The following is a 22,757-nucleotide window of genomic DNA, read 5'->3' on the forward strand; positions in this document are numbered from 1 at the left end:
TGGCATTAAAAAAATAAATAAAACACAAAAAAGGGGATCTTGATACCTGTCTGAACTATGTTTACCATATATTTGGGTTGCACCATAACTGTACATTTCATATATTAGGCTCTTTCAATGAAAAAACTGCTCATGTTTTGATTCACCGTCAAGTTGATATGGATTAGGGTTTTTCATTTTAAATAGTTCCATGGTTGCCTCTATCCTTGTATTCTGCCTGACTGTGTTGTTTAAAAGTGACACAGCGGACACTACTGTATTCTTATTGTTCACCACCATGTGGCTCAAACATCTGATTGGCTAAATGGACTATTGAAATCCAGTATACAAAGTGTGTGCAGAGATAATATCACATCTCATTAACTCTACTTCTAGGCACTTGTCATCTTGTGAGCAAATACACACAGTGTTTCAGTAGTCTGTAATTTTTTATTCCTTTTTATTAACAAAAATGAGGTGCAATCTATTTACTTTAGCAAAAAGCAAACTTTCCAAATTGTTATGTTAAGTTTATGTTATGGACTGCACATTAAACTCTCCTACTGAATTTCCAAGTAAATGCAAATTATTATTTTTTTATTATAAGCATACAATGAGTACCATGCTTTTTTTGTACAAAACATGGCGATTAAACAAGCAAACACAATATTTTAAAGCTAACTGATTAGCTTTGGACTAAATGTTTTAAACAGAATTCTACATTTAAAATGTATAACCAAATAAACAAAAAGCAACAATACTCAATTTCAAACTGTTCCAAGTTATTAACTATAAAACACTTTGATAAATTATTAGTGCATCTATGTTTTGCACATTTACTTATTAGGCATATTTAATTAATAAAACATGCTAAATCCTTGAAATCCTGAGAGGAATACAAAACAAAAAAAACTATGAACACTGTCATTTGCTTCATAGATTTCCACCTTTTTAAGCAGACTCCGGCAGCACTTCTAGTATTTATGACAAGGAGCAAACTCACGGTTCACTGATACATTGCATAATTTTAGAAACCAGTTCTTCTTTCTTGTCCTTTGCCTTGACAGAAATGCCACGCATCTTCAGCCAGGCTTGAAGAGTAACGCTATTAACCTTTAAAAGCTACAAACAAAATAACAATATTAAACCTCATTCACCTCATAAAAAACATGCATATGAATATGAAGCCTGGCAAGGGGTGACCCAAGAGCAGTGGTTCCCAACCTTTTTCAATGTAGGGACCACCTTGGTGTTTGGATTTTTCCCACAGACCACTTGCCACGCATTTTTTCACAACAGCATTTTGAAAGTAATTTTATATGTATATCTATAAGTACATGTAGAAAATACAGTATTTATATAACATACATAACTTAATGAGATTCCTGGGCATGAATCTTCACTACCAATTCATCAACGAATGTTGTCATTTTATGCACTGAAAGTTGTTGATGGCAGAATTCCTGTTTCTTTTGTTTAAAAAAGTTTTTTTTTTTCCCCACACTCTGAATATTTTGTAGATAAATGGCTACTCAATTTTGCAGGATTAAGAGTTTTGTTTGACAAAACCTCCTGACAAATAATGCACTGGGGATGGGGTCATCCTAGCTACCTCGCGTAGCAAATTAATCTATCCATTTCTAATGCGACTTACTGCACTCACCGACTCGCCAACTTCGCTCGATGTACATATAAAAAACACACCGGAATGCGAAGACAAGGTTGGTGGGAAGCAATTTGAAATATTATATATATATATATATATATATATATATATATATATATATATATATATATATATATATATATATATATATATATATATGCAACTGTACAGGATGTTACATACCACTTCTGGTGGGCTGTGGTGTGTAAATTAAACTGGATTGGTAGCACAGTCAATAGGATTTATACCATTTTGGTTAAATATGGCTGCGTCAAAACAGACTGTACACATTACTTCCAGCAGTGTTTCCTTTTGGCATATAGCCCTGTGAGACATTCAACCCAAAATAACAGTGATATTCCTATATCCCTGGCAACACTGTAGAACATTTCACATTGTTGAAAATTAGAAGTACTAATACTGTGGTTTTAATGGTTGTTTGTTGGTTTTAATTTAGTCATTCCAATCGAGTTAGGAGTATTCAATGCAGTGCACCACTTAGTCAGTATTTGTTTCACATAAGAAAGCTGTTTCAGTTAAATGGCGGCTTTGAAGGTGATGCTTGGCACTGCATCAAAGGGAGCTGTGATATTAATTTATAAATACACCTGTAATAATAATAAAAACAGATAAAAAGGGGCAAAATGCAGAATATATATATATATACAGCCAAACTCAGCTAACAAGCTAACAAGGTGAGGTTGCTGAAGACAGTTTACTGCAAGACTGAGCACAGCAACAAGACACAAGGTAGTTATACTGCATCAGCAAGGTCTCTCCCAGGCAGAAATTTCAAGGCAGACAGGGGTTTCCAGATGTGTTGTCCAAGCTCTTTTGAAGAAGCACAAAGAAACGGGCAACGTTGAGGACCGTTATTTCAGTTGGGTAAAGTAAGGTCTGTCCTTACTTCTGGTATATGTATTTTTGTTATTTTAACCCTTTGTGGTCCATTTATTCAGCACCTATCATGCGCGTAAGGTCCAATTTATTTTCACACAAGCTGTTTATTTTACATGCGCCGTTTAAAAGTAATTTTATTAAAAATAAAACAGGTTTAAAAGGCACTGCATATCAACAGGACACTCAGTACTGCATCTCCAGCCCTGCCCCACTCCTTCTTTGCTGTAATTATCACATATCTCTCCACAGTAGTGCATACTGATAAATCCTCTCCTGATCACTCGTTTTATCACCGACTCCTCAATAATGCTATCCAAGTCATTATTTTATTACTCTCAAAAAGCTTGGCAAATGTCTGTGATTTTCTTTGAGCACTGGATGCAGTAGCCGCTATCGTATTTGCTTATGTCTGTGGTGAAGGAACTATGGCTATTGCTCATATCCGCCTCCGTTTTTTTTTTTTTTTTTTAGACTTCTCTCGACTTCTATCGGCCTCTCTTGGCCACTGAAAGCTTTTCTCGGCTTTTTCTGGAGAAAAAACGACTAGAGACCTGTGCTTGACGTCTTTTGATGATGTCGGACAGGGTCCGACATCGAACCGGAAAGGAAAAATTGTAGTGTCGGACCTGGTCCTACATAGAACCGCAAAAGGTTAATACAGTGTTACATATAATGGCTTTGATTGTTATGCAAATGATAGATTACTCAAAATGCTATATATATATATATATATATATATATATATATATATATATATATATATATATATATATATTTATATACAAATATTTTGTTTTAAAACAAAAAAATAAAATGCGTTTTTTGTTTTAATTTTCAAAAACTGGCATTCTCCCAATGGCCTTAGGTTACCTGCCACTGTACCCATATGGTCTTTAAAATTTTTTGAATTAACAGCATATAAGGCTTTTGTTATACCTGATTATTTCTTGCATACTCTTCCACATCCACATCTTGAACAGCAGCTTTTGCTCTAGGTTTCTTTGGTTTCGATTCCAACCCACTTTCCTATTTACCAGAAAGTAAAAAAGTCACATAGTTAAGTTAATCGCTGTTTTTAATTCTCAACATAACATAATGAAAAACAAACGTTCCATGCACCTATAGCTCCTTGCAGATATGATTTAGATGCACATGTTAGGTACTGAACAAAGCTACTTTACAGTTAAAAAAAAAAAAAAACCTGTGATGCCACATAATTACCTTAAAGAAAAATGATTACCTGCCAAACGTATTATCAGCACAAGCAACACAGTGCATTTGGGACAAACTTTGCATATCAATCCAGGCAATAACGATCACACAGTACACACCTGAGGTTTTCTCTTAACAGTCTCATTTTTCTTTTCAGGCTGTGTTACCAGAGGCCCTGAGCCCTTGTTTTTTGCAAGAACTGTTCCAATTTGATTGGACCGGTTTTGTGTAAACACATCTGTACTCTAAGATAAAAGAACAAAAAAGTTAATTTGTAGAAAACAGCTGTGAAACTCACTACTTGTGCTGCTATCTAGGATACAGTAGACACAAGAAGATCCTCCAGATTTTTATTATTATTTTTTTAATATACAGTAGTGACAAAGACATAAGATACTACAAAACACTACGTTTTCTATCTACTTAATAGACTTTTTAAAAACAACAAATTAAATGTGTATTTTCCCTACTGCACAGAAAACATATTTTGTACAAAACAATCCCCAAAACAGCACAAGCAATTTCATTTGACCTCCTGCACAGCTCATTTAATACCAACACACATTTTCCCTTGACTTTCATGACACTGAGACAGAAGTGGGTGTTCCTAGGCAAAGTAAAGGCTTTGCATGGAAACACTGGAAGGTAACAGGGTAGATGTTTTTAGGGCCAACCTGGGTGTCCAGAAAAAAGGACTAATTACATAAATGTATCCCAGTCACCGTACAAGTCGCAGATATGAGTGATAGGTCAGAAATTGGGTTGAACCAAACACTTTTGGCAGGAGTGTTTAGTTGTAGACTATAGTGCACATGAATTGAGGATGAAACTTGAATTAAAGTTCTGACCCTCACTATTGTAACAGCTGAATAGAGATAATGGCAAATAAACATATTCAGTGTGTTGTAAAAGATAAAAAATGTACCAATATATTTAACTGCATGTTTAATTTCACAGTGAACTTCACTGATGAAATATGCAGGAATATGCTGAAAATTTTTAACTAAGTCATTCTGGACTGTGAGTGAAGTATACGTATACTTTGTAGTGCCAGATGTATAAACAAAAACCGGCAGGATGTATTTTAAAAATCGTCCTGGTCCTGGCTCTTATCACTAGCAGGTGGATATGCAAGTAACAAAATAATAATACACATTTTTTTAAAATAATAATAATACACAATGTCAAAACACTTTAACTTCTCAATAGTTTGTATTCATTCAAGGAATAATTTTGAGGCTAGATCTTTTTCATACTTTCTAAGACTTGGGAACTGAACAATGATACTCTGCTTGATTTCTCTCTAAATCTGGAGGCCCAGTTTACAAGCATTCCTTACTTTGAAGCTGACCTTGCTGAGAGGTTTTGTGATTTACTCACCTTACCATCACAGCCAAACTTCTGAAGACCTGGAGTTAGTGCCTTATTTGTGCTAAACTGTGGTCGTAACATTCCAGGTTTCCCCTTGAATAAAGCATTCCCATTGCTAGTAAATGAAGGATGAGATGTAGGATTTCCTGAATACTTGGTTGTAGGTTGTTGCTGTGCTAAAGCAGATTTGGTATTAGTCACACTAGGCACTGGCCTCTGAAGGTAGGAAGTGCCTGGTTTCTCCATTACCCCTACATTATTCCCAGATATGAGGGATGCTGCTGCAAAGCTCTGTTGTCTCTTCTCTGCCAGGATTTTCGTGACATTAACGTTAAGCTGCAAAATGTTGTTCTTGAATATCGGAATTATTTTGCTTTCACTCCTGGCTTGGAGAGGGGTAGATGAGTTAGATGGCTGTGTGAAATGACCGTTTATTGGTGTGCTATTTCTTTGAATCTCAGTAGCAAATGTTGACCTTTCTGAATATTTCTCTGCCGACAACATAGTTAGCTGTGAGCTGCAGTACACCCTCTGCTGGCTGAATGGAAGCCCCAGTGCAGTCCCCTCTGAACAGCTCTGATGAATGTTGGTAGGAAGCTGTGTTAGAGCAGGTCTGTAGTTAGCCTTAGTCGTGAGATTTGCTGGCCTGGAACATGATCCCTTTAATACAATAAAGTGAAAAAATAAAAATATTAATTACATATTTGAAACAAATGCATAAATGTGGAGAAAAATACAAAACGTTTAAATAAACAAGTGCTTTTTTGGTAACCAACATTTTCTAGAGAATTAAAAGGTTATTGGCCCATTGAATAATTTACTCTCCAATTTTGTACTAATTGCGGCTGATCCTGTGGCGAGTACGACGGGCAGTAATAAACTAGTACGCAAGTTAATACCAATTGCCACGAACTAAGCAGCTCCAGATAGTCACCAGGTGCGTATTAAAAATGTTCTCATTGGAAAAAAAAACGAAAAGTAACAAGTGTTGCCTTCTAGAGGATACTAAAACACAGTACAAAGTTAGTCCAGCAGTCTTTCGACTAAAGAATTGTTGTATCTTACTAATGAGCCAAAATGTACTGCCAAATTTTTATAAAACTGAACTAATCATAACCAAAATTAATATATGAAATAAATTCAAGTCTTCTGAACAACACATATGCTACCAAACCAACATCATTCTTATTCAACTTGAGCATATTAGATCTATATTATTTGAATATATTCTCATTTATTTAATGATGTTAAAGTCGAATGAAACCTGCTGAATAATGTTACGTTAACAGATTAAATTATACTATTAAGAAATTGACATTTCAGAATCGAACATGAAATATTGTTGTACTATTATGGCTTCCAGTAGACTTTTTAGTGATATCATTTTGTTGTTTGCCTGTTTTCCACTGTACAACCGAGCCCTCACGGTGCAGTTAAGGGGAGCTTGAGTTGTTTTTCCACTGCAGAGCCGAGCTGTGTTACTCATGTGTTAAGACAGTTGTTATTAATTATTATTAATTAACTGTTTGCCAAAAGCTGCACAAGCAAATGGTGTTAAAAAATTACTAGACCAATGGTACAGCCGTATTTTGTAAATATCCCGGTTAAGGGTAGTTGTTGTTTTTCCTAGTTGTTTTTTGTTCGGGTGCTTTAAAAAAAAAAAAAAAAAAAAAAACTGTGTGAGCGCAACGAGAGCCGTAGTTGTAGGTATGGTACAACTGTACAGTATTTTATTTTACTATTTTTGTAAATAAGCTTTGAATTGTTTTATTTGTGTCTTTTTCATATTAATATAATAAAGGTCAAGGATGAGAAATTTGGTAGAAATGCGTTTTTGAGTGTGCGAGTTAAGTGTGCCGTACCCACGGTTTATGTCCATTTGCTTCAAATCATCAGAAATTCAGACATAAATTTTCTTATTTCTGACTCCAGATCTTCCTGAACACGTCCATCTACCCACAGAGAAACTAAAGCCTGCACTTCCTCAGCGCCCCAAGGCTGTATTTTTCTCTCATCACACTCACTACCCGCCATGTTTGTTGTTTTTCTTTCTGGAGTGTACTGACTGATACAACGTAATTACGAAAATCCTTAAACCCGCCCCTGGCCCAACTGGACTCGCAGCCGGATTCAGATGTCTTGTGAGGCTGGAGTTTTACGTTTTGCTTCTTGCTCGGATCGATAAATGTCCAATGGAGAAACACCTGTATCCGTACCATACTGAGCCCTCACGAGTTGGTTGGGCATGGTATGACTCGGGGAGTGCTCACCAACACAGTTACCTCTTCCCCACATTCTAATGTATTACATAATTATTTTCTGATTATTGTTTTTTTTTTTTTTTTTTTTAATTATATCTCAATCCTAAAAATCTAGGTGTTGCAATATATCATCATCATCATCATCATCCTTTTTCAATCCACTGCGGGATGAAGGCCTCCCCAAGATTCTTCCACAAAAGCCTGTCTGCCTTGTCTCTCATTCATGTTGCTCCAACGTGTTTCCTAATTTCATCTTGCCATCTTCCTAGAGGTCTTCTTCTTGGTCACTATATATCTCTTGGGATCCAGTCTAGTACCTCCTTGGTCCAACGATGGTCTGTTGTTCTTGCTACATGTCCGGCCCACTGCATTTCAGTTTTTTCGCTCTTATAATAACATTGCATGCTTTTGTTTGCACTCTTATCCATTCCTTCCTTTTCTTGTCTCATTATTATTCCGAGCATGCATCTTTCCATACTCCATTGAGTCGTTTGTAATTTTTCAGTTATTTTGCATCCGTAAGTTAGCACTGGCAGCACACATTGGTCGAAGATTTTCCTCTTGAGGTATAAGGATAGTTTCCCTTTCAGAACCATGCTTAATCTTCCAAAGGCACTCCAGCCCATTTTTGCTCTTCTGTTAATTTCGCACATTTGATTCTCAATTGCCAAAACTAACTGTCCCAAATATACATAGTTATTGACTTCTTCAAGCTTGATCCCACTGACTTTAATTGCCTGTGGAGTGGTATACTTATTGAACATAACTTCGTCAGGTTCATTTTGTATGCCTTGTGTAGTTCTTCTACAGTGGCTTGCGAAAGTATTGACCCCCCTTGGTATTTTTCCTATTTTGTTGCCTTACAACCAGGAATTAAAATAGATTTTTTGGGGGTTTGTATCATTTGATTTAAACAACATGCCTACCACTTTGAAGATGCAAAATATTTTTTATTGTGAAACAAACAAGAAATACGACAAAAAAACAGAAAACTTGAGCGTGCATAAGTATTCACCCCCCCCCAAACTCAATACTTTGTAGAGCCACCTTTTGCAGCAATTACAGCTGCAAGTCTCTTGGGGTATGTATCTATAAGCTTGGCACATCTAGCCACTGGGATTTTTGCCCATTCTTCAAGGCAAAACTGCTCCAGCTCCTTCAAGTTGGATGGGTTCCGCTGATGTACAGCAATCTTTACGTCATACCACAGATTCTCAATTGGCTATCAAAACTCGTCGACTCAGGTGGTGGAAGCTTGACAGCAACTTCAAGTTCAGTCGGAAAGCAGGAGGAGGTTAACGTCAGGAACGTAACAGCTGCTGCGGTAGGCCCTATTCTGGAAAATGATTCAAACACTGCACCCCTCATCATTGGCAATACTGCTAGTGTCAGTGAAACAATGTTTCCGGAACAAATTGTGAGGAGAATAACGCAGCTTTGCTGGGATTTAATTTTAACAATCCACATTCCTGGCCAAATATGACTGAGGTGCTGTTTAGTGGAACACGGTCCAGAGCAATGGAAAAAATACAGATTTCACTCTGATGACCTCTAGTGACGGGAGGCAATTTAGGCGACACAGTGAGACAATAATTAATCAGCAGAATCAAAGAGGCGAAGTACTATTCTATTATATTTGATTGCACTCCAGACACCACACACAAGGAACAACTGTGAAATAATCAGGTATATTAGAATTGCTGATGGCCAATGCAGTGTTGAAGAGCGTTTCATAGATTTCATTAACAAGACTGAGAAGACAGGTAGTGGTCTCGCTGCGGAAATAGAACAGAAGCTACGCACTGATGGATTAGATCAAGCTAATATTCGTGGACAGGGATATGACAACAGAGCAAACATTGCTGGAAAATATAGTGGCGTGCAGGCAAGACTGAAACAAGTGAATGATCTGGCTAGATTTGTTCCATGTGTAACACATTCACTGAATTTAGTAGGGGTTCATGCAGCAGGATCCTCTGTGGATATGGTGTCGTTTTCTGGAACTGTTCAAAGACTGTTTAATTTTTTGTTAGTTCCACAAGCAGATGGGAAATCTTAACCAGCATTCTTAAAATCATGCTTAAAAGGTCACAGTGACACCAGGTGGTCGTCAAAAGCCAGTGCTATCAAGTCCTTAAGGTCAACAAGTTCCCCAGGCATTGCCTAAAATAGCTGAACAGACTTCATGCTGCAAATTAATTTCAAGTTCACCTGCACTCTGCTTATGTGGGACTGGATTTTAAGCAATATCAACTGTGTCAGCCAGGCTTTGCAATCTAAAGGATTATCTGTTGACCAAGCTGCAAAACTGATAAATGGACTCTGAAACAGACTGCAACATATGCTTGATGAAAGGGTTGATGAAATAATGAAGAAGGCAGCTAACAATGCTCAATCAATGGATTTATCTTCAGAATTTCCCAAAAAGAGGAATAGGAAGGTAAGAAGACTGGACTCCGCTCAAGCCCAAGATGAAGGTTTCAATATCACCCGAGCAGGCTTTCAAAATACAATTCAACAAAGTTATCGACACACTGAATGCGCAACTTTAGTGGCGATAAGAGACGCTGTCCGAGATCTCCTCAGACTTTGAGTTCCTTACCGGGCCTGCACTTTCAAACATGCCTCTTAGTCAAATGAAAAAGTGTGCGACTGACTTGGCAATGAAGTATCCGGAAGATCTGCATGCAACTGAAATTGTGATTGTAATCGAGAGTTTCAAGTTCCAGGCTGTTGCCACCTTTCTAGATTGCTGTACAGCAACTCCACAGACTCTTTTGAACCACATCAACCAGTTCAAACGCCACGTATCCCAATATTGAGATAGCCCTGCGCATTTTTTTGACTCTCCCTGTCATGGTAGCATCTTGAGAACGGAGCTTCAGTAAGCTGAAACTGTTGAACTATTTGAGGTCTTCAATTGGACAAAAACGTCTCTCTAACTTGGCAATTCTCTCCATTGAACACACTTTAACAAGCTCGATCAACTTTGACGCTGCGATAGACGAGTTTGCGACTGTGAAGGCCAGAGAGCTCCTCTGTAAAAAGGTTAAAAAAAAAAAAATACCCTTGAACATTTTATTTTAGTTAAGAAGTCTGCAAAGTGTCTAAACAAATTTAAGTCCATGGTTTTTTTTTGGTTTTTTTTAAGTTATACTGTATACTTATATACTTAAAGGTTATATAGGAAGATACTATCTGGATGTTAAATGATTGTGTAAGAATTGATGTGGCAGCTAAAAATAAAATAACCATACAGTAGCTTTTATTGTCTACATATGCAAAAATAATTATCAAAAAAAAAAAAAAAAAAAAAACAATAAAAAAAAAAATACGGTAGGGGGCACAAATATGCTTACTTGCCCTGGGCACCAAAAAACCGAGTTACGGCTCTGGCCTTCATCACCAACATCACTTGTAAGCTCGAAACAGACTGGTCCATCACGATTTACGGTGTCCATGGAAACATAACTCAGGGAAACGAAATGCCCTCAGAGAAGGATTATTTTACAAACGTAGTGAATTGTGGAAATTATTCACTGTAACATACAGACACTGTAAAAACTTTTTGAAATAACTATTTTACGCATCTGGCAAAGTAGTGGTAATTTAGAAATAAGAAGGCTGAAGATTATCTATTGTGCTAAATCCACTCCTGAATTACTGCTTGCTTATTTGATTGGGCAGAGTCAAATTTATCTTGAAGTCTGTTAGTGAGTATCTTGATAAACATTTTGTAGATTATAGGAAGTAAGCTAATAGGTATGTAATTCTTGAGGTCTTCTTTACCTCATTTCTTATGTAAAAGTATCATCGATGCGTTGTTAGTCATTTGGCACTTTATTTTGCTTAATACAATCTGTAAAAATACGCAACAGTATTTCTGTCATGTCTTCACCTACTTCTTACACGATGTCATTTGTTATGCCGTCTTCTCCGGGTGTCTTTCCTGTCTTCATATGTTTGATAGCATGTTTCGCTTCTTCCAGTATAACGTCTAGAACTTCTTCCTCGGGTTGTATTTGTCATCTGCTACGTTGCTCTTTTCATGTTGATATCATTTTCTGTAAAAGTCTTCGATTCTTCAAAATAAATTTGCAGTTCTTGATGACAGTCCCGTCCTCTTGTGATTGCTAAAATCCTGTTTTTTCCCCCCAATGAGTAGTCTTTGTTTTACTTCACGCTTTGGTTGTCAAACAGTTTTCTCTACCAATCTATTTAGCACACTCTGTCTTCATGCCTAACCAGACGCTGCCTTGGTTGGCGGCAATCTAGCCTCCAGGGAATGAGGGCTATGGATTTGTCTGTGCTTTCAACATGGGGTGGTTGGCCATAACTCACCACGCTGTCCAGGCAGGTTGGTGAGTGCCCCTTCCACTTTGGCTAAGTATGTCAGGGTTTCCTGGTCCTGGTCCTGGGGGACCCCTGTGTCTTCTAGTTTTCTTTCCAACTGAGTCCTCAATTACTTAATCAAACCTTTAATTGAACTAATAATGTGCTTCATTAGATCTTTTTAATTGTTCTCAGCTCCTTAAAAAGTTGTCGATTTTAAGTTACTTATAAAATTGTATAGTTAACTTTAAATCTCCAACTGTTTAAAAGCTGAAAATTAAAAAAAGGTCTAATTAATCTAATAGTTCAAGTAAGAGTTCAACTAAGTAATTGAGGTCTCAGTTGGAATGAAAAGCAGCCAACACACGGGGTCCCCAGGACCGGAGTTGGGAAACCGTGGAGTTTGTCAGGAGAGCCCACTCTACTTTGTCTTGAGAATTGTATATATATATATATATATATATATATATATATATATATATATATATATATATATATATATATATATATATATATATATATATATATATTGTTACTGTTCTCCGTGTTTTACACATTGCTGTGTATTACCAGAGCTTATTATTTGGTCACCAGACCAGGATTACAAATAAAGCGTCCTTTGTACAAACCGGATTACAATTGTCGGTCTGTGATTATTCCTGCACTGCATCACCTCTGCACCTGTTCATTATCAGCAGCCACTTTGCCACAATATATATATTTTTTTTCATTTATCTACACATTCTACCCCACATTTCCAAGTGAAAAAATATTCTAGCAATTTGTAAAAAATTAACTAAAAATAAAAACTGAAATAGCTTGGTTGGATAAGTGTCCACCCCCCCTTGCAATAGCAATACTAAATTAGCTCCGGTGTAACCAATCGCCTTCAAAATCACACACCAAGTTAAGTGGCCCCCACCTGTGTTAAATTGTAGTGATTCACATGATTTCAGGATAAATTCAGAAGTTCCTGTAGGTCCTCCTCTGTTGGGTAGTGCATTTCAAAGCAAAGACTCAACCATGAGCACCAAGGCACTTTCAAAAGAACTCTGGGACAAAGTTGTTGAAAGGCACAGATCAGGGGATGGGTATAAAAAAATATCAAAGGCCTTGAATATCCCTTGGAGCATGGTCAAGACGATTATTAAGAAGTGGAAGGTGTACGGCACCACCAAGACCCTGCCTAGATCAGGCTTTCCCTCCAAACTGGATGACGAGCAAGGAGACTGATTAGAGAGGCTAACAAGATGCCAATGGCAACTTTGCAAGATCTACAGGCTTTTATGACCAAGACTGGTCAAAGTGTGCATGTGACAACAATAGCCCAAGCACTCCACAAATCTGGCCTGTACGGTAGGGTGGCAAGAAGGAAGCCATTATTCAAGAAAGCCCACTCTGAATCCCATTTGAAGTATGCAATAAAACACTCAGGAGATTCTGCAGCCGTGTGGCAAAAAGTTTTGTGGTCTGACGAAACTAAAATGTAACTTTCTGGCCTAAATGCAAAGCATATGTTTGGCGCAAACAACACAGTACATCATCCAAAGAACACTGTCCCTACTGTGAAGCATGTGGTGGCAGCATCATGTTATGGGGATGTTTCTCATCGGCAGAGACTGGGGCATTTGTCAGGATAGAAGGGAAAATGAATGGAGCAAAGTACAGAGAAGTCCTTGAGGAAAACCTGCTGCCCTCTGAAAGAAAGCTGAAACTAGGACAGAAGTTCACCTTTCAGCATGACAACGATCCAAAGCACACAGCCAAAGCTACACTGGAGTGAGTGGCTAAGGAACAAAAAGGTAAATGTCCTTGAGTGGACCAGTCAGCGCCCCAATCAAAAATCTGTGCCATGATTTGAAGATTGATGTCCATCAACACTCCCAAGGAACTTAACAGAGCTTCAACAGTTTTGTAAAGAAGTATGGTCAAATATTGCCAAATCTAGGTGTACAAAGTTGGTAGAGACCTATCCCAAGAGACTCACAGCTGTAATTGCTCCCAAAGGTGTTTCTACCAAGTATTAACTCAGGGGTGTGGAGACTTATCCTATTATGATCTTTCAGTTTTGTATTTTTAATGTATAATTTTTTTCTCAATAAAAACTTTTTTCCCCTTAACAGTGTGGAGTATGGTGTGCAGATAAGTGGAAAAAATCCTCATTTAAATGCATGAAACTCTGAGGCACTGGCACAAGAAAATGTGAAAAAAGTTCAAGAGGGTGTAGACTTTCTATAGACACTGTCTGTGTGTGTGTGTGTGTGTGTGTGTGTGTGTGTGTGTGTGTGTGTGTGTGTGTATATATATATATATTCTCCTTTAACTGTACAAACGCTGAATGAGAACTTTTGGACCATGATTATAATTCTGTGGCTAAAGATGCTATTTTTTATTTTTTAAGTGCAGTCATTATATCTCTCCTTTCTTTGAATATTTCTTGGTTGTAGCCTTTGAAGGGCAATGCACTTTAACACTACTCTCTTTGGAGTAAGGTTATCATGCTTTACAATTTGTTTCAGGTCTCTGGAAGTTTATGACCCTCAGTATCAGAGGGTCGAGTGGGGATTTGTGTTCACTTTACCATTTAACAAGCCTTTATAGGACTTTACCATGCAACTCAGTTCAATAACTATTTATTTTTCTTATCGCACCATACTTTTGCTTGGGTAAACAATAATGTTACAATCTTGCTGAATAGCTGCATATAGTGAACAGTGATGTTACAGACATGCTGCATATAGCATACAGTGATTAATATTTACCTCTGAGTGAGGGTTGGTAAGGTTGCTTGTGGAATAGCAAGGCTTACTAGTCATCTTCACAGGCAAGCCACAGAGATGCTGGAGCTTAGCCTTTAGTTCTGAAACAAACAAACTCAGCACTTCTTCCAAATTTACTCTAGGAAAATGCTGTACAGGCAGACTTCTGATGCAACAAAATGGGTAACTATAGCAGGCATTAAGACTGAAAAACCAACAGGACACCTGTGTCGAAAACTACTTTGACATTACAGTAGACTAGCTAGTCACTGGACATTTTACAAACAACTTCCCCAGGATGTTTCTGCCATTTTATAATCTTGAGAGTGGTACTTTTTTTACAATCTGCTGTACTCTTAAACATTCTGCCTGTGAGGCCAGAATAAAACATGTAATTGATTGGCTGGCCACGAGGTGTCACTACCATTCCACATTAGTGGTATTTAAAAAATAACCAAAACTAACCAAATGCATTTTTTTGTTTGTTAAAGGATACGTGAAGAGCCTCTCTCCTATAAGTTTGAAGTACACACTGCAATAGACAACATCTTCCTCATTAATGTGGGGGAGCCTGTAGCCATACTGAAACACAGTAATACTGCTTGAGCAATAGAGGCTAACGTTGCAATGCTAATTAACAAATCAGTGATTTTTATTTCTTACCAGACTATTCCAGTGATTCTGAATATCTTCATATGACTGAAATGGACAGTCTAGTGAGATGGTATGACTGACACTGATAATCTGCCCCATTTTCATGCTGCATGGACAAGAACCAAATGCAATGCTTTGTTGATTAATATGTTATTTACAGATTTTACTATTTATTAATTAAGTAAACTTTTAACAAAATGTGTTCCTCAGTAATACTGAAACTCCCACGTTCACATAATGCCCTCATCCCCTGTTCCTGGACTTTACTGATTTGCAATGCCACTTTCCCTTAAATATACAACTTGTTTTTTTGAGAATATTAAACTAGTTAATAAAAACACACCTAGGCAATATATAACACCAGTTGCTTGGTATGGAGTACTTCTGAATTACAGCATTTCTGTTGTTGAAGAAGTTCTTTACAATTCCCATAGAAATATCAAAGTCTTCAAGCTGTTGATAAAAGAAAAAACAAAATCACATTTGAATTTGTAAGTAATAAACTGAAAGTTAAAACTGTAATCAGCCACCAAAATATATAATTATGTAATTTAATGTATATGTATTTTCAACAAGCCTTAACAACAGTAGTTATAAGCTTGGTAGGAATAAAATAAAAAAACACAACAGGGTATGCAAATATTGTATACTCTGTGTATTCAGTCAATACAGACAAAACAAGCATTTTAACATCACTAAGCTACGTTGTCATTTTAATATGCATCATTGTGTTATGGTGCAATGTTTAAACTGGCAATGAGGTGTCATGTAAAAATATTTTAAAAATATTTAAAAGTGTAAAATTTCAGCCTGCTCCTTATTTGTGTGATCTCCTGGCACCTGCTTACAGGTTATGGTCTCAGGAGTTAATCATTTTCTGATTCTCCCTACAATGCCAACAGATTTAGGTAAACATTAATTTGCTCAAACGGTCACCACAATTTAGAAATGTTGCATTTTTTGTAATTTCAAACAAGCAGTTTTAATGATTTTTTTTTTTTTTTTTTTTTTTTTAAATGATGTTTCTTTGCCTGTTTGTCCCATTGACCGAGCGTTGATTTGTTTATCACTGTGGTTATTGCACCTCAGTATACTAATTTCATTTCTAAGAAACAAATTTAAATAGATACTCCCCTTTGCTGGTGGCAAACGGATGGTGTAAGCTTCTAAACTTATACAGAGTTGTGCTTCAGTGACATTTAGTTCCATTACTGTAAAACAAAAACATAAAATGCTGAAAAAAAAAATTGAAAACTACAATGCATGCCCAGTTGATTCACAGGCAACATATCCCAAAACCAGGTCTGCCAAAGCAGTTGGGTGTAAGTCAAATTGGACGGAAGGCGAATTTACCACCGATTTTACCATAATCAAAGTTGATTTACGTCCGATTTGACCTATGTCTGACAGTGCTTGGGCCTACCTGGTTTTGGGACGACTTGACTGGCACCCACTCAGACATGCTTTTAAGACTTTATTATTAGAGACTTTGACTACACAAAGATTCTTTGAAAATAATTGTGTATACCTGGTTTTGGGACGACTTGACTGGCACCCACTCAGACATGCTTTTAAGACTTTATTATTGTGTATATATATATATATATATATATATATATATATATATATATATATATATATATATATATATATATATATATATATATAAAAAATTAGAGGTCCAGAACCGGCATGTGAAAAAAAACCCAGGTACTAAAAATCTTTTTTGGGTAATGATTTAATTAAATAAAAATCACATATATTAATGTTTTAAGTGCATGATACATATTTAAATACTATATAGTACACATATATTTAGTCCCTTCAGATCTGTAGACTTGTGTAACCTTTTTCAGTACTAGAAACGTCAAAATAATAATAATAATAATAATATATAATAATAATAATAATAATAATGGTTGTTCTGTTCAGTTTTAAAACTAATGCAGTAGTACAGAACCGCTATTACGCAATGGACTGTCGGAATAGCTACCGTAAATCGAGCCAGCTGGGTTTGGACGGCAGTTGCAAAAGAGTTAGTGGGACATGTGGTTCTGTTTGATTGTAACAATAAAGTGTGGTTCCTGATCACTAAATGTGAATACATAACAATGGCATCCACGCAAAGCATTGTGTGGAATTTCTTTACCAAGCAGGAGAAAACGGAATTTGCAAACTCTGCCAAGGAAATATTTAATTCAAAGGAGGAAGCACACTTACATAATGTTACCCACATTATTTTATTTATTTGCTTACTTATTTTTAAGTAAAGGCTACTTATTTTACCTTTTTGGTAAGAAACTATATCTGCACAATAACTATAGATAAAGCATTCTGTATTGGAAGCCACATGGTTATTATTAATGCATCACAGATTTATCGTTGACATAAACCAACAGGATGTTGAATTGTTTTCTTTACAATTTAGTTCCTGAGAAGAATAGTCGCTGCCGTTATTATTATTATTGCGGCATACTTGCTGTGTGTTATTGTTTTGGGTAAAACACCGATATCCTGTCAGTTAAGAAAGGGCTAAATGTAAATGTAAATAATATACTTAATGCAAATATAAAATGTCTCTGAATCTAGCAATACTTGGAGATACCTCTGATCAACATCTTTCTTTTCCAGAATGCAAACTACTTCTTGGTCTGTTCACTCTTGCTAAAAAATCTATCCTTTGTAGTTGGAAGGATACTGAACCTACACCTATGTTATTATGGCAAAATTTGGCATTAGAAGCCCTTATTCTTGAGAACATCTATTTTTTCTATTTGGATAAATTCTCAGTTTTCCAATCTCTGGCATGAAGTAACTGTTTATTTATTACACTATGTAACACAATTTTAGTTCCTGGGTAGTAAGTGTTACTTCCTAATTACTTATGCCTGAATAGTATAGAAAATGGCTATTATTCCGCACAAACTTTGCTTTTGTGACCAGGACAGTGATATTTTGAAATATCACTATTTCCAATGAGAAAACGGGAACTTTTGTGTCTTTTCATTCACATAAAGTCAGAAAAAAACAACATATGAATCCAAATTAACATGTATTTATACTAAAGTAATACTAAAATGACTACAAAAGATTTAGAAGTGAGTTTGGTTAACAATCAGGCCTGATTTGGGCCAGCCCTTGCCAATATAAATCTGACTAACTTTGGCCCTTATCAGAGTGACGTTGTCAGCACACAGGCTCTAGAGGCACATCATGCCATGATCAAAAGAAATTCCTGAAGACCTCCGGAAAAAAGCTGTTGATGCCTATCAGTCTGGAAAGGGTTACAAAGCAATTGCTAAGGCTCAGGGGCTCCACCAAACCACAGTCAAAGCCATATTGTCCAAATGGAGAAAGTTTGGAACAGTAGTGAATCTTCCCAGGTGTGGCCTTCCTGCCAAAATCTCTCCAAGAGCAAGGCGTAAAATCATCCAGGAAGTCACAAAGAACCCTAGAACATCCAGGGATCAGCAGGCCTCTCTCGCTTCAGCTAAGGTCAGTGTTCATGACTCCACCATCAGAAAGACACTGGGCAAAAAAGGGATTCATAGCAGAGTAGCAAGGCTGAAACCACTACTCACTTAGAAGAACATGAATGCTTGTCGTAGTCTGCCAAAAAGCACCTGGATGATCCACAAGAGTTCTGGAACAATATTCTATGGACAGAGGAGTTAAAAGTGGAACTTTTTGGCCAACATGGGCCCCGTTATGTCTGGCAAAAACCAAACACTGCATTCCACAGTAAAAACCTCATACCAACGGTCAAGCATGGTGGTGGTAGTGTCATGATTTGGGGATGCTTTGCTGCATCAGAACCTGGACGACTTGCCATCATTAAAGGAACCATGAATTCTGCTCTGTATCGGAGAACTTTATAGGAGAAGGTCAGGCCATCCGTCCATGAGCTGAAGCTGAATCGCAGCTGGGTCATGCAGCAAGACAATGATAATATTAAAGGAAATAAGTGAAATGCCACTCATTTTTGGCAGTGGTTATGTAACTAATAACAAATAAAATGGCAGTTTGTCATGGAATTTAGAATGTAGTGGTGCGTAGTGATTTATTCAGTGTGAAGCGGCTCATTAGTATGCAAGCCATGGTATACACACGGTCATGTGATGCTGTTTAACCAATCAGAGGTGGTTATTTTTCCAAGCAAGATTTTATATATATATATATATATATATATATATATATATATATATATATATATATATATATATATATATACACACACACACACCACACACACACACACACACACACACACAGTACTGTGCAAAAGTTTTAGGCAGGTGTGAAAAAATGCTATAAAGTAAGAATGCTTTCAAAAATAGACATGTTAATAGATTATATTTATCAATTAACTAAATGCAAAGTGAGTGAACAGAAGAAAAATCTACATCAAATCAATATTTGGTGTGACCACCCTTTGCCTTCAAAACAGCATCAGTTCTTCTAGGTACACTTGCACAAAGTCAGGGATTTTGTAGGCATATAGTCAGGTGTATGATTAAATAATTATACCAAACAGGTGCTAATGATCATCAATTCAATATGTAGGTTGAAACACAATCATTAACTGAAACAGAAACAGCTGTGTAGGAGGAATAAAACTGGGTGAGGAACAGCCAAACTCAGCTAACAAGGTGAGGTTGCTGAAGACAGTTTACTGTCAAAAGTCATACACCATGGCAAGACTGAGCACAGCAACAAGACACAAGGTAGTTATACTGCATCAGCAAGGTCTCTCCCAGGCAGAAATTTCAAGGCAGACAGGGGTTTCCAGATGTGCTGTCCAAGCTCTTTTGAAGAAGCACAAAGAAACAGGCAACGTTGAGGACCGTAGACGCAGTGGTCGGCCAAGGAAACTTACTGCAGCAGATGAAAGACACATCATGCTTACTTCCCTTCTCAATCGGAAGATGTCCAGCAGTGCCATCAGCTCAGAATTGGCAGAAAACAGTGGGACCCGGGTACACCCATCTACTATCCGGAGAAGTCTGGTCAGAAGTGGCCTTCATGGAAGACTTGCGGCCAAAAAGCCATACCTCCGACATGGAAACAAGGCCAAGCGTCTCAACTAAGCACGAAAACACAGGAACTGGGGTGCAGAAAAATGGCAGCAGGTGCTCTGGACAGATGAGTCAAAATTTGAAATATTTGGCTGTAGCAGAAGGCAGTTTGTTCGCCGAAGGGCTGGAGAGCGGTACACGAATGAGTGTCTGCAGGCAACAGTGAAGCATGGTGGAGGTTCCTTGCAAGTTTTGGGCTGCATTTCTGCAAATGGAGTTGGGGATTTGGTCAGAATTAATGGTCTCCTCAATGCTGAGAAGTACAGGCAAATACTTATCCATCACGCAGTACCATCAGGGAGACATCCAATTGGCCCCAAATTTATTCTGCAGCATGACAATGACCCCAAACATACAGCGAAAGTCATTAAGAACTATCATCAACGTAAAGAAGAACAAGGAGTCCTGGAAGTGATGGTATGGCCCCCACAGAGCCCTGATCTCATCATCGAGTCCGTCCTGGATTACATGAAGAGAGAGAAGCAACTGAGGCTACCTAAACCAACAGAATAACTGTGGTTAGTTCTCCAAGATGTTTGGGCCAACCCACCTGCCGAGTTCCTTCAAAAACTGTGTGCAAGTGTACCTAGAAGAATTGATGCTGTTTTGAAAGCAAAGGGTGGTCACACCAAATATTGATTTGATGTAGATTTTTCTTTTGTTCACTCACTTTGCATTTAGTTAATTGATAAATTTTAGGGCTGCCACTCGATTAGAAACTTTCATGTTAATTTATGGGCATTAGTTGGTTAATCTGTGTTTTGCATAGTAATACTAAAAAATCTTAAAGGGGCCCAGAGGCTTCGTCCTCCCATGAAAAGCATGGTCCCCAAGTGGGATCTGGAACTAGTACTGCAGGTCCTTATAGGTCCCCCTTTTGAGCCCATGGAGTCAGCACAGCTGTGTCCTGCTTCCTTGAAGGAGAAGTTTTTGATAGCCATTACTGGGTAATGGCCAGTCTGCCAGATGAGTAAGTGAGCTTCATGCACTGTCCATCGATGACACATGTATGGCTTTCACTGGAAATGACCCGCGTGTAACATTAAGAACAAATCAAGCCTTTCTGCCAAAGGTGGTCTCACCATTCCATATTAACCAACCAATGGTTTTGGAAACTTTCAGATCTGCCCCGCACGAGTCTGAGGAGGTCCGTAGACAGCACATGCTTTGCCCGGTCCGGGCTCTGCGCTGTTGCCTGGATAGCACGGCGTCCTGGAGACAGTCCAACCAGCTGTCTGTCTGCTATGGGTCCCACTCTAGAGGTCAGGCCCTATCAAAGCAACGTCTAGCGCACTGGGTGACAGATGCTATACGCTTGGCGTATGAACAGACAGACTCCCCCTTGCCGGGGTACATTACGGCCCATTCTACCAGGGGCCAAGCAACTTCGTGGGCTTTCCTTCATGGCGCCTCCTTGGATGAGTTTTGCAATGCTGCTACATGGACAGGTAGTCAGACATTTGCGCGTTTTTACCACCTTGATGTTACAAACTGAGCGAGGCCATCTCTGGGCTCTAGGGTGTTGCAGGCGTCATGATGGCTGAGGCTATCGCCGCGACACTATACTGTTGGTAATCTGGAGTAATCACATCTTTGGTACAGCTTCCCATTCGGTAATGGTTGTCATTCCATTAAAAGGAAACGCTAGGTTATTACCATAATCCTGATTCCCTGAAAGAGAATGACAACCATTACCCTTCGAGGTTGTGTCCCCAGCTGACCTCCGATTTTGGAAAGAAAATGGCGATATGCTACTGTGAGGACGACCCTCTTCAGCAGGAGGTGGGAGGGACTTCCTCCTCATAGCAGGGCCCTGATAGGGCGGCTTTTTTATATATGCTCAGTGATTGACGGTCAAAGAGGCTCTTCCTGTTCGGTAATGGTTGTCATTCTGTTTCAGGGAACCAGGGTTATGTTAATAACCTAAAGTTCGGAATCTTGTTAGAGGTACCTACGTTCCCGCTAGCCGTTCGCCATGTCGCCACAAGCGAAACGTTTGCCTTGTGGCTCAACTATTTTTCCAAGTTCGCAACAGTGGCGAAGGCTTTGAAATCTTTGAAGGCTTTGTAATGAATCAATACAGACTGTTTAGTTTGATTTCATTTTGCCCAATAAAAGCCCTTTAGCTTGATCACGTAACACATGAATGCCACAAATGTTGTGTTTGGCGGGAGGACAGAGGCTCTAATTAGAAACAGTCAGAGGACGGCGCTGCTTTAAAAAAAGAAAAAAAGGCATCCAAACAGAAAAAAAAAAAAATTGTAGCCCAAGGAATACCAGTCAACCATGTACAAAAAACTAAAATATGACCGTGATAGTAGTCACAGGGAGGTGAAACAGTCATGGTTTCAAACATACTTTTTCACAGACGGAAAGCCAGAAACACGCAGCTTCAAAAGATCACAGCTAAGTTGTTTTTTGTTTTTTTTTCGTTGTTTGCTATCTCTTCAAACTGTGAGGACATATATTTTGGAAATAGTAACAAAGTGGATTCGAAAGAGGAACAATTTAACAAAATAATAAACACATTTATTGATTTAAAAAGAAG

The 22,757-nt window shown here is 37.9% G+C and overlaps 1 protein-coding gene across 1 annotated transcript in view; it reads right to left on the minus strand.

The window, feature by feature from the left end:
* Window positions 1-762: 762 nt before the first annotated feature.
* The window catches only part of LOC121313836 (uncharacterized protein C18orf63-like), a 28,537-nt gene continuing 6,542 nt past the window's right edge, over window positions 763-22,757 (minus strand). The window contains exons 5-13 of the mRNA XM_041246626.1: window positions 16,271-16,345; window positions 15,478-15,589; window positions 15,144-15,240; window positions 14,977-15,062; window positions 14,484-14,667; window positions 5,138-5,788; window positions 3,877-4,002; window positions 3,482-3,571; window positions 763-1,101 (exon numbers count right to left, since the gene is read on the minus strand). Coding sequence (XP_041102560.1) covers window positions 979-1,101; window positions 3,482-3,571; window positions 3,877-4,002; window positions 5,138-5,788; window positions 14,484-14,667; window positions 14,977-15,062; window positions 15,144-15,240; window positions 15,478-15,589; window positions 16,271-16,345 — 1,544 coding nt within the window. The 3' untranslated portion in view covers window positions 763-978. The remainder of the gene's footprint in view (window positions 1,102-3,481; window positions 3,572-3,876; window positions 4,003-5,137; window positions 5,789-14,483; window positions 14,668-14,976; window positions 15,063-15,143; window positions 15,241-15,477; window positions 15,590-16,270; window positions 16,346-22,757) is intronic.

Source organism: Polyodon spathula, chromosome 4 (assembly GCF_017654505.1).
Source record: "Polyodon spathula isolate WHYD16114869_AA chromosome 4, ASM1765450v1, whole genome shotgun sequence".
Taxonomy (NCBI): domain Eukaryota; kingdom Metazoa; phylum Chordata; class Actinopteri; order Acipenseriformes; family Polyodontidae; genus Polyodon; species Polyodon spathula.